The sequence below is a fragment of the Piliocolobus tephrosceles genome, chromosome Y, assembly GCF_002776525.5.
Source record: "Piliocolobus tephrosceles isolate RC106 chromosome Y, ASM277652v3, whole genome shotgun sequence".
NCBI classification, from domain to species: Eukaryota; Metazoa; Chordata; class Mammalia; order Primates; family Cercopithecidae; genus Piliocolobus; species Piliocolobus tephrosceles.
This window is the reverse complement of record NC_045456.1, coordinates 12,453,200-12,466,058: the sequence shown is the minus strand read 5'-3', so window position 1 is coordinate 12,466,058 and position 12,859 is coordinate 12,453,200. Positions and strand designations below refer to the sequence as shown.

Sequence of the window (12,859 nt, the reverse complement as noted above, 5' to 3'; positions counted from 1 at the left end):
TTGACAAGATTGTGCAACCACCACCACTAACTCCAGAACATTTCTATCATCACAAAAAGAAACCTGGTGCTCCTTAGCAGTAACTCCCCATTTCCCGCTTCCCTCAACCCCTGGCAACTATGAATCTACTTTCTGTTTCTATGGATTTTGCATATTCTTGGCATTTCCTATAGAGTCATACAGTATATGGTATTTTATGACTGGCTTCCTTCACTGAATGTAATGTTTTCAAGGTTTATCCATGTTGTTGTATGGATCAGTGCTTCATTCCATTTTATGGTTGAACAATATTTTTAAAAACTACTGATCTGTGTATGTCTCCACCGAACCTCAGCAGGAAAGTTGAACTTACTTTGGTGTATTTTACCCAATAAACAGGAATAAAAATGCTTGTTTTTACATTACTGTCCTACCTCTTTTAACACAGATGTACCATTTTCACTCCTGACAGTTACCAGTTAATTATAATCCAAACAACACACTCTTCAACTGCATATAATTTCCCTTGTTGAAAATTGTTCCACCTGATATTTAGCAAATACCTATGGAATTTTCAAATTACAAGTTGTATGAACTCTTACTGTGAATGTTTATATTATTAAAATATTTCCTACTCATGATTTAAAAGGGCTCTCTCACTTTAAAAAATCATGGGTTTTTTTTTTTGTCTTGGATTTTACGTTCAACCTTTTTTCCCCCTAAGAATGAACATTGGATACACCCAGAGCCTATGCAAGTAGCACTATCACTTACTCATCTCTCTTGCTGAATGTGAATGAGAAATATCATACTCCAAACTTCTTGTATTTCCCCCGCATTTGTTGCATTCACAGACTATTTAAAAGAAATAAATTTAAACCTTGGCTACCCAGAGATTTTCAAGGAATCCCTAGATAACTACTGTTAGTCTTTTGGTGAATATCTCCCCAAATGGAGAAAAGGGAGAGCAGGGAGGGAGGGAGAAAAAAATTAGAGAAGGGGACTTTAAAAAACCTATTTTTCCACTTAACAATGTGTCACCAACATCTTTTTATGTTGACAAATACAGAGTGACATCCTCATCTTGAATGCTATTTGTGCCATAATCAATTTGAACCAGCCCCACTATTGGTAGACATTTTGTTTTAAATGTTACTTCATAGGCCAAGCGCAGTGGCTCATGCCTGTAATCCCAGCACTTTGGGAGGCCGAGGCAGGCAAATCATGAGGTCAGGAGATCGAGACCATCCTGGCCAACATGGTGAAACCCTGTCTCTACTAAAAATATAAATATAAAAATTAGCTGGGCATGGTGGCATGTGCCTGTAATGCCAGCTACTCAGGAGGCTGAGGCAGGAGAATCACTTGAGCCCGGGAGGCAGAGATTGCAGTGAGCCGAGATGTGAAGGATTTGGATAGACACAAAAAAAAAAGAAAAGAAAAGAAAAAAGAAAACAAACCACAAATTTATCTATCATAGTGTATTTGCTTGGAGTATATTATAATTTGAACTAAGAGGTCAGAGCCAAATGTAATGAGAATGTTAGGATAATAGATCCTAGCACTTTTACAGCATCTCCCTTTTCAGGTACTTATCAGAGGTCATTTGCACAAAAATCCACAGGAGCAGTTGACAGCGATACTGAATTATCCATCTTAGCTATTAAAAAGGTCCATCTAAATCACTGTAGGATTTCTTTCAGAATCCACATTTTCTTTCTTTCTTTTTTTTATTATTATTATACTTTAAGTTCTAGGGTACATGTGCATAACGTGCAGATTTGTTACATATGTATACATGTGCCACGTTGGTGTGCTGCACCCATCAACTCGTCAGCACCCATCAACTCGTCATTTACATCAGGTATAACTCCCAATGCAATCCCTCCCCCCTCCCCACTCCCCATGATAGGCCCCAGTGTGTGATGTTCCCCTTCCCATGTCCAAGTGATCTCATTGTTCAGTTCCCACCTATGAGTGAGAGAACATGCGGTGTTTGGTTTTCTGTTCTTGCGACAGTTTGCTGAGAATGATGGTTTCCAGCTGCACATTTTCTATATTTACAATGTCATGGAAAACTTTTCTACATTTTCATTAATTAATCAACACATTTATCTAGCACCTACTTTGTATAAGAGCTTTTTCTAGGTACCAAGGAGCACCCAAGAAACTATAAGACACAGTACGTGATTTCTAAGGGTTGCAATGGAGTCAAAGTTACAATGTATATTGGGATTCCTCAGTGGTTTTGTGCCTAAGATCTGAAGATCATACAACTCCAACTCTACCCCAGCAAAAAAAAAAAAAAACAAATATCCTAGAGAATGATGTTTTCTTATAAGTAAACATCTACAGAGAAAATATTTAAAAGCCAGCGTTGGCTCCAGCTACTTAAGAAGACTCACTGTTGAAATTATTCTAGAATATTGGTCAACCCTGGGGATGCTTTAAAAGAAGACTCAAGAGTTGAACTCTTATAGATGATAGGAAAGGCTTTTCAAACTCATAATACCTGACTTATCCAAAGACCACCCTCATACCCCAAGTGCTGTTGAAACCCAGGCAGTAAGTCAATGGAGAGGAACTCCAAAACAAAACAAACACCCTCCCAGCAGTCAAAAATAAGTGTCACAAAACCGAAATTCATTTGCTTTTCTCACAGATGAGGCCCTCCCAGGCCAGCCCCACTTAGAGTGTTCCTTTACTTTCAGTTCATCCATACTTTAACAAGCTTGGGCATATGATTTTCTAGCATACTATAAATTAGAAGCAGCAAATTAGAAGCAGGGAAGTTGCTAGCATAAGCATTGTGAGAACAGCAAAATGTACTGGGCTGCGAGTCAAGAAAAAGAATACCTACTACAAAAAATGAGCAAAAGAACTATTTTATGCAGTCAATTTATTCATAAATAAAATAATTGCTTATAGGAAAAATATTTCAACTGAAATTTCATTTTCCTCAAAAACATTCAGCAATTTTTAAGCTGTGTAAGAGGGGCCTAAATTAGTGGAAGAGATTTCAAACACAGATCCATATTTTACTGTCCTATGACTCAGGATATGCAGTAGGGGAAAATCAATTATTTCTATGGAATTGGCCATCAAAGCTTGTTCAACTGTCCATGGTGAATTAGCGGTAACTCACTATTCAGTGGTCCAGAGGAATTAATGCCACATTAAGGAAGCATCCTGTTGATCATTATGGCCAAATATATCATCCTCTCATTCTTAAAAGGTGAGAAAAAGTGTTAAGATCAATCTTTCTAAAACTACAAGGCCACTAGTAATTCATCATTGACTTCATTAGTAGAGATTACCCACAACTTTGTAGAAAAAAAATATCCTGAGTCCTTTCAGGCACTCCAGTATATGTAGTTATAGAAAATGGGGGAAAAAGATTGAAAGTGAACATAACGTGATCCACATTTTCCTTCCTCTCCCTTACCACCTTGCTGTACACCCCTGCCAATCCTCCTAAGGTCCATTTTCCAGCTTCTTTCAAAGGGAATCCTTCTTGTCTCTGATTAAAAATTCACCAATAAATATATTCATAAATAAATGCAAATCCTGAGGACATGTGGTTTTAGAATCATATTCCATGTTTCTTCTCATACATACATTTTACCTGTTACAATCTTCCACTTCCTTCTTTGCAATCTCTCTCTCCCTGATTGGAAGGTCTTACCTTTCTTTGCAATGTTCATCCCTACTGATTTATCCCCAAAGATCATCTTGGAATCTTGTTTATTAGCATTCTTTAAATATTTACTGTATGCCAGCTGACAGGGTTGGGGAGAGTAATAAATAGCCTTCCATTTCCCCAGAGATGTCGCTCATCTACTTTTCACACTAATTCCCTGAGCTAGGTTCTGTTATTATTCTCATTCTACATATCAGGAAATTGAGGCTCAGACAGGCTAAGTAATTTGTATATATACATATAAACATATATGTCTATGTACAAACTTTATAAATATTACTTGAGTATTCAAAGAGATCCAGGTATAGCATCAACTGTATCTGGGTAGATATTCAGTACCTCCTTTATTGATCTAATATTGATGGATGACTCGTCAGTTAGCTCCTGTCACTAATTACAAATTTGCTCAATTAGATCAATCTAATCAAATTCCAGAAAAAAAGAAAAAAACTCACGTGTTATACCAAGGTAGAGGGGTAAACCACACATGAATTTAATAGGTAGATGATCAGAGTTTCTTTTAGAAAGTGAATAGCTTTGGTTATTGCTTAGGGAAAGGAGAGGCTGCTGAGAACATGGAAACGAAGTAGCTAGCCAGACAGTTAAGAGGCTCTGGAAAATAGAGAGGAATTTGGGTTTGCCTGTATGAGAAAGTGGGATTGGGCCAGAAGGATGTGGGCAAAGAAGGGCGGCCATACTGAGAGGCCAAGTTGCTCTGTGAGATGGGAGGGAAAGGACAACATCCCCTGTGACATGAGTTTGTTTGTAAAAGACAAAATTTATTTTAAAATGTGCTGTCTGGTGTGCACTCCTTGCCTTGTAGTATAGATCATCAGTAAAAGTTTTGCTACTGCAAGAACCTTAAGTTCCTGATTGTTTTTATGGTAGATCGGTTTCAGGATGGGGACGAGAAGGGGCTTTGTCCTCTGTTTTGGTGGACACCAGAGTGGTGATAAAGGAGCAGCCACAGGGAACAGAGAAAAATACCTTCAATGCAAGCAGAAAATAGAGCAGTGGTGATCCCAAAATTGTAATTCCTCAGAGAGATACTAGAGAGAGCTTTAGGTTTTTACCCAAATGGGAATTTGAATCAATTTCTCCTGATCTGAAAGGGCTGCAAAAATCCTGGAGGATATTCAGATTACACTAGAGAATCTCAACCACCTAGCTTGATTTTTTGTAAAGAACAATGTTGTTTGCTAGAACTGAGGAAAAGACGATGGCAGAGGAGCTTCTGAAAAATAAATCTGAATATATCAACATGTGCAGTCAACTAATTTGCTGACTTCAAAATAGCCTGATGAAACTCTTTGCCTGTTAAACCTATTATTGCCCATAATGAAAGATTCCATATGCACTAATCACAACATACAGCCTTATGTCTGATCATAGCTTCTAAAAAATCATGATACAGGGATTTTTAGTTATACTCAACACATTTTTCCTTTAGAAACCGGATTGGTTGTTATAGATGCCATGAATGATATAAATTGAGCTTGTAGTTGGAAGAAATCTAAAGGATCAAGCATCCCTGAGTTTCAAACAGAAACTTGCACTGAATACATTCAAAGGTATGTGGATTTTATTTATAATTTGATACCCTTTTTATTGTGCTTATTTCTTTCTCTGCATTTCTTTTAAAAGATACAAACGTATTCTACATTTCTAATACTATATGCCATCAATAGTTACTTTTTAGTTGGCCCATAATTAAATTAAACTCTGATTACTGAAATGTTTTTTTTTTTTTTTTACTTTATAATGCAACAAAGTGCTTGTTTAATTCCAAAGCTCTTTGTTGGGCCACATTTCACAGTAAAATATTTATTTTAGTTAATTATCACTTAAAGTAAAAATAATACTTTCACAGGCTGTGATCTACTACTTTGAAAAGCTTTTTAATTACATAAAATAGAACCATCAATGAAGTGATTTTTCTCATTAACCCAGACAAACAAAGAAAAAACAACAACAAATTTAGGAGTTAGAAAACTTCAGTGTACTTTTCATAGGCAGCATAATTACATGTAATATTCACTTCCTATACAAAATTTAAGGTCTTTCTTCTGACAGTTTTTCAAGTTAGTCAATAATTTGTGCCACAAATCAATGTGCACATTTTAGAATGACCTATTTTGATTAATGTCCCAAGGGTCTTATTTGTAGAATAATTACAGAGAAACATCAAACAAAACGAAGATTCCATTGAAAGAAAATGAAACCTCTGAGGCAGAAAGTATTCAAAATTCATTGAAAAATCACATAAAATTAGTACTATCTTCTCCTGTTAGTTCAGCCACATCTTTTGCTCCACAATCTGGAGCTCAGAGATGTTACTGGAGGGTCTTGCCTGAAGTTCTATAGATAGGAACTTCTGGAACTAAAATCTACTATCTTGGAAAATTAATATATTTTCTCAAATGATTAGTCTTTGTTTTTAACAGTAGCAGTGCCCAGGTAGACTGTGCAGGAGACATTTCTGTGCCTCCTTGTTCTAAAATTAAAAATACTGTGCACTTTGATGATCTTCCCAACCTTTAGAGCCAACTTTATTCTGTTAATCATTAATTATAAATACCATTTAGCTTCTATGACTATGGGCTGTATGGGCATAGGAAAATGGCATGCAAAGTCATATGAGGATAGATCATTCATGTCCCTGTAACTTGTTTAGCCCTCAACCTAAATTAAATGCATCTTTGTCACTATTGTGACTCCACAAACAATGAAATAGGCTGAGAGCTGGAAATCAAATATGACTGAAGTAAATTCACAAAGAATGGCTCCATCCTTCTTACTAGCAATAGACTAATGTAGATTATGTGTGTTTTATGGAGCATTCATTACATCCAAGTTTCAGAAGAGATAAGAAAAGTGGATGTTGACTTACATTTCAGAACTATCAAGAAATGGGGACCTGGATTTTATTTGCCTGCCTCCTGGGAGCAGCTTTTGCCATGCCTGTGAGTAAAACACCCCTTGCATAAGTCAGTGTCCAATTTCACAAGCTTGAAAATAAAAATCTGCCCACAGTTGGTGAAATTAGGGTTTAAAACAGTATGAGATCAGATGTCTTCATACGTCTCCGGGTTGAAGAAACACTTCAGGAGCTTGTTTTAAAAAGACAGATTCTCAAATGCCTCTACCAAAAATTCTGATATGGTACAGCTGGGCCGGGGCCCAGGACTCCGCATTTTTATAAGCACCCCAGGAGATTCTGTTGGAACTGTTAGCTTGTAAATATCACCACCCATCTAGATGGAGGAAGCTTTTGGAAGGGACCCTTGAAAGGTCTCCACAGAAAGTGCTTAACCAGCTTTGGACAAATATTACAGAGATGCCAGTTTTGTCTAAAACCCAGTTCCTCTCAAGTTTCCAAATCTCTTCCTGCCCTCCACATATTGCTGCTGTTACCCCTCAAGGGGTAAGACTTTTGTGCTAGGAATCCACTTTTTGAGCCATCTTCCTGTTCTCAGAGGCCCCACCTCTTTGGGTACATCTGATAAGTATGTGGCTTTTTTTGTGGTTGCCTGGGATCCTGCCTACACCCAATACATAGTGATATATTTTATATTCAAATGTATTAAAGATCAGGACATTAGACCCACTCTGTCTGGACACAGGTGCATAAGGACAGAGAACTTAGATCACATGCATGCCAAGCAGGCTGCATCTGCTTTTTGGTGGAATAAAGAGCAGTTGATACAACCAGAAGCCAGCAAGCTTGCACGCCTGCCTCCTCTCTTCCTCTCTCACCCAGAAAACCAAGATTCTGTGCTCTGACTTCCTGAAATCCTGAATTGTAGCGATTCCTAGTTTCTTCAGGGGTCCCTGCCTTACAAATTCAGCCCTTTTCCCACTCTCTAAGCTGGTATTGATCAAGAGGGTATACGACCTGACTAAAACCATTCACATCCAGATGAGAATGAATAAACCTTCCTATGAAATGTGAGCATTTTTAAAGAATATAATAGAGCCAATCCTAAATGAGGCCAATATCTGAGGGAGATTTTCTGCATGACTGTCTCTCCTCCCTGGACCCCAGGAACAACCAGAGTTCCACAAACCAGGCACCAGACACTTGGCCCCCACTTTTGAGAGGATAGACAGTCCTGATTCATATCATCATTCAGGTGGCCTTTTATTTTTAACTTTAAAATTTTCCTGCCATAAAACCATTGGCAGAATAATAAAAAAGATTGGCCTAAACATCATAAATGAACTCTTTCATTTTCCATGGGATTTATAATGTTTCCACTTTGCTCCACCCATCTTGTTCTGGCATTTGTCAATCATTCCCACCTTGTGGTTTCTTTTGTGGCTTCTTTTGTTGTATGGATGTGTTGCTTACTTTGCATGTCAATTATGAGAAATCCCTTTGATATGTAAAGTACTTGACCAACTCCTGATCTACAAGGGAACATTTGTGAGACAATTCTCTCCTTGTTGATATTTCTTTATTGTGTAAAAGAAGCACACTTCTCTCCCCAATATGGGATGAGTTTTATCAGCAAGTAAACTGTTGGGCAGGATAGGGTAGGATTCATCGAAAACACTGGGCATGGGGGTGGGATGTTGTCCAAAGATCACTGGAGAATAAATGTGTGCTGGTTTCTGCTTCCAGGTCTCCAACCATAAGACTATAACCCCAGGAACAGTCATATAGCTGTTTTGGACCATCTTTAAAATAAGAGGTCTCCTCTTCTACACAGCACATTTGTTCAAACTAAAAACAGACCTCAAGTATATTCTGTACTATATAGATTTTTTTAAAGTAGCTTCAGTCTCCTTTAATGTGAACAATTGCATATTGACTTAATCTCTTCCTCTCTCTTCTCTTCCTTCACTCTCTCCTTTCCTCTCTCTTTCTATTCTCCTCCTCTCCTCCCTATAAAAGCTACCACCTCATCCTGGGCACCCTGGTTATATCAACTTCAGCTATGAGGTAATTTTTCTCTTTACTAATTTTGACCATTGTTTGCGTTAACAATGCCCTGGGCTCTGTAAAGAATAGTGTGTTGATTCTTTATCCCAGATGTTTCTCAAGTGGTCCTGATTTTACAGTTCCTACCACCAGCTTCCCAGTTTAAGCTCTGATGGTTGGCCTCAAGCCTGTGTCGTCCCAGCAGCCTCCTGCCTGGCCACTCTGACTCAGTCTCTCCTCCTAAATATGGCCGTAAGCTTACCCATCATGAACCACCACTCAGGGAGGCTCAATGATAGGGCAAAAAGTCAACTCTGACCAGCTTGGTTCTATCCCAGCTAGTAAAATGTAAGGATTAGGTAAGATGTTATTTAAGACTCTTTCCAGCTCAAAAAACTCCTGATTCTAAGATAGTCACACTCTATGTGTGTCTCTCATTTGGCTCTGCTGAAATATTAGTGACTAAGTGGTATAGGAGAGACTCTGCAGAACAATGGAATGCATGAGTTTTGGACACTGGGTTTGAGGTTCTCCTCAACCTCTTACTAACTGTGTGACTTTGGGCAAATCATTTCCTCTTTCTGGAACCCTGGTTTCCTCATGTGGAGAAAGGAAATAATTATAATAACCATATTTCAAAATATTGTTTGGAGAATAATATACTTAATGAACATGAAAAGTGCTTTGCCAAGTATAATATGAGCAAGTTTACTAATTTTTTTTGTATCAATTAAATGTCATATTACTGTATGAAGAATCCTCAAACCTAAGTCTAACCAAGTATATATACTGTTCAGAAAGGAATAAAATTCTTATTTCTCTCACAGGTTCAGGTAACAATCTGTGATTTTATTTACTTATAAAAGCTGAAGACAAATGTTAATAAGAATTTGAGGCAAGATTTTCTGTTAAGCCTAAAAGATTGACACATCTGATGAGTAAATCTGTGTTTCTAGGATGAGGGACAGTGTTTGCACCTCTCTTTTTCCCATTGTGACATCAAAGAAAAAAATGAAATTAACATCATGTCATAATTTTGTGTTTGTTTTGCTCTCACAATGAAAAGCAGGAATTACGGAATTAAACAGATTTACTCCTTTTGTAACCTCAGTCAAGTTAATGAACCTCTTTAATTCCCCATGATCTTATCTAAAAAGTGAGAGTAATAATACTTGCCTCCTAGCATATGAGAAAAGATGAAGAATGTGTGTGATGGATGTAAACACAGTGCCTGACACACAGGAAACACCCGAAAAATGTTTACCTTCTTCTTTCTTTTGTAGAACTCACATTCTCAGGCTATCAATGTTGACAGGACTGCATTAGTGAGTCTATATTTCATACTGCATCAGTGAGTTTCTATATTGGATGAAAGTAAATTAAATCAAATGGGTTCTAATATCTTTTTCTCTTAAGGTGCTTACCCCTTTGAAGTGGTACCAGAGCATAAGGCCACCGGTATGTAGATATTTTGTTCTTTATTCCCTGAAAATATTAGGCATGCATTAAAATTCCCATATTAAGTGAAATATCATGTCTACTCCACATACAGACATTAATGGGAAATTTAGTTTGTAAAAAATCATATCTGTGTACACAGTTACAAATTTTTGCAAAGGAAAAATGAATAAAATATTCCTATAGCCATAATGGCAAAGAAAACACTGCTGCTTCTCTGGTTGGAGTCACCTGAGCCAATGGTAAACCTGCCTCTCTGTTTCTCACCAGTACCCTTCCTATGGTTACGAGCCCATGGGTGGATGGCTGCACCACCAAATCATCCCCGTGCTGTCCCAACAGCACCCCCCGACTCACACCCTGCAGCCTCATCACCACATCCCAGTGGTGCCAGCTCAGCAGCCCGTGGTCCCCCAGCAACCAATGATGCCCGTTCCTGGCCAACACTCCATGACTCCAACCCAACACCACCAGCCAAACCTCCCTCCGCCCGCCCAGCAGCCCTACCAGCCCCAGCCTGTTCAGCCACAGCCTCACCAGCCCATGCAGCCCCAGCCACCTGTGCACCCCATGCAGCCCCTGCCGCCACAGCCACCTCTGCCTCCGATGTTCCCCATGCAGCCCCTGCCTCCCATGCTTCCTGATCTGACTCTGGAAGCTTGGCCATCAACGGACAAGACCAAGCGGGAGGAAGTGGTGAGTATATTTTGAAGCCACTACAATGCAAATCCTGTTAAAATGGTACAGCAAAATAGGTCCCAGAGTTCTAAGGTCTCCGACAACCAAGGGTCTAGAGTTGTAGTAGTTACAAGTCTATAATTCTATTAGTCCAAGCAATATGCTATACCTTTATATTAAAAACAAATTCATCTAAATGGCTTGGTAATTAAGACCACAGTTTTTATGGTAGGTTTCAATTTTACCATTACTGAATTTCTACCAGAATATATATTACCAAAACCCATTAACAGAAATATATATTACTAAACCCCACGAATGTTAAAGGCAACTGTATAAGGGAATATCAGTTTTCCTTATATTTCAAAGGTTTGACTAGCAAGAATAGGCTAGAGTTGCACTGAAGGCTTAAGAAAAGAGGGAGCAGGTAATTTTGAGAGTGCAAATATCTGAACAGGTTACAAAAGGTAGACAGGAAATCTCTTCAAAAACCTACAGGAAGATTCCCCATTTCCAGTAGTTTGCAATCTAACTTGGAGGAGGCTAAACTAAACATACTGTTAGATTCATTTTCTGTACTGGGATTCTACAGATGATTAAGCTTTTAGCAAGAAGTTACTGCAATTTAGCATGAAATCTTCCATTACAGGTAGCTCTTACAAATGAATGGGAATAGTCAACAAAACAACCTTAATCTACCTCCATAAAGTCTTACTTCTATGTATACGAGATTATGTGATCCTATCATGTATATGTATCCAACTGTAATTCCAATTTATACATGTTATTGATGATTTGCCACTGAGAAGAAGAGAGAAGTGAGGTGGAAATGACCAGGATAAGAAGCCAGGACACATAGGTTCCAGTTCTGGCTTTGCCCTCAAAGAGAAGGCAGTATGGTGAAAGTTACTTCAAATGTATGGGTGTTTTATTTTCTTTTAAATGGGGGAAAATGACAAAATCAGATTATTTTCAAGCCTCTATCCAATTATAAATACCATAGTTCCTGAATTTAAAAAATCATAATATATGTCATAAATGGCTTCATAATTGTGAGCATGTTTATGGAAAATATGGGGCAGAATTTTTTGAAAATTGATTGAATCCCAAGTAATCTGGTGCCTATCATTGGCTATTTTAGTCTAAGGCACATGTTTTCTCTGTACATAGAAAATGCATTTATTTATCTCTTTATTAATAATTAACACCATGAACTTTATAATGTGCTCACATCTTGACAAAGCTATTTATGGAAAGGTGACTTTGGGAAGACAGTTTGAACTCTTTAAAACTCAGTTTCTTTTGTGTAAAATTTGAGTATAAACATTGATAGCTTCTTAGAGTTAATTTTATGGAAAACAAAATAGCATGATAAGCTTGGAGCCTGGCATGCAAGAAGTACTCCCCGAAAAGGTAGCAATTGTTATTTTATGATAAAATAATAGGCTTTAAGTGTCCTGAAGGTGGAAGCAGTCCTCATGGACACCTAATATCTAATGACAACAAAATAACAAAGAAACTTTGGAAATTATAGAGTTCAGCTTAAATGGTTGTACATTGTTTTGAAAAAACTGAAGCCAGACATGTTATTGTAAATGGTACTCACTAGGAACATTTGTAAATTATTTTAACTGTTCTTTTGCTATTTTTTTTCAGGATTAAAAGATCAGAATATGAGAGGGGAATGAATACTTCAGTTGCTTTCAGGAATGACACAAGAACACAATGATTTTTGCTTATAATCACTTTACTTAGCAAATTCTGTAACTAAAAAAGTACCATTAGCAGACAATAAAATGCATTAAAAATCATTCATGTCTTTGTGTTGACTGAAACTTAAATTTTCCTATCATTTGAGACAATATATTATGAATGAGTATTCTTGAATAAGGTAGGAACTGCTCATTTAGTCATACAAATTCACCATTTGGCAAGCAAATAAGGAATATATTTCTCTTTAGAGAAAATTTAAATTATACTATCTCAAATCTTTTTTAAAAAATGAAGTTTAAACATCAGTTAAAACAGTTGATAAAATGAAAATTTATGAACATGTACAATAACTAAAACCTGAACCAAATGAAGGGAAGTTTATATGAAAAATTCTTTACATTAAAAAA

General features: G+C 37.4%; 2 protein-coding genes across 4 annotated transcripts in view; one reads left to right on the top strand and one right to left on the bottom strand.

The window, feature by feature from the left end:
• The window catches only part of ARHGAP6 (Rho GTPase activating protein 6), a 522,948-nt gene that overhangs the window by 145,232 nt on the left and 364,857 nt on the right, over positions 1–12,859 (bottom strand). The window lies entirely within an intron of this gene.
• Positions 5,195–12,550, top strand: AMELX (amelogenin X-linked). 3 transcript variants are annotated; one of them, XM_023198724.1, is made up of 7 exons: positions 5,195–5,250; positions 6,577–6,642; positions 8,577–8,624; positions 9,887–9,928; positions 10,020–10,061; positions 10,332–10,757; positions 12,396–12,550. In XM_023198724.1, the coding sequence occupies exons 2-7, from the start codon at positions 6,589–6,591 to the stop codon at positions 12,399–12,401; spliced, it is 618 nt and encodes a 205-aa protein (XP_023054492.1). In that variant the 5' UTR covers positions 5,195–5,250; positions 6,577–6,588; the 3' UTR covers positions 12,402–12,550. The 3 variants fall into 3 exon arrangements, with proteins under 3 accessions (XP_023054492.1, XP_023054493.1, XP_023054495.1); XM_023198725.1 differs by lacking the exon at positions 9,887–9,928; XM_023198727.1 differs by lacking the exons at positions 8,577–8,624; positions 9,887–9,928.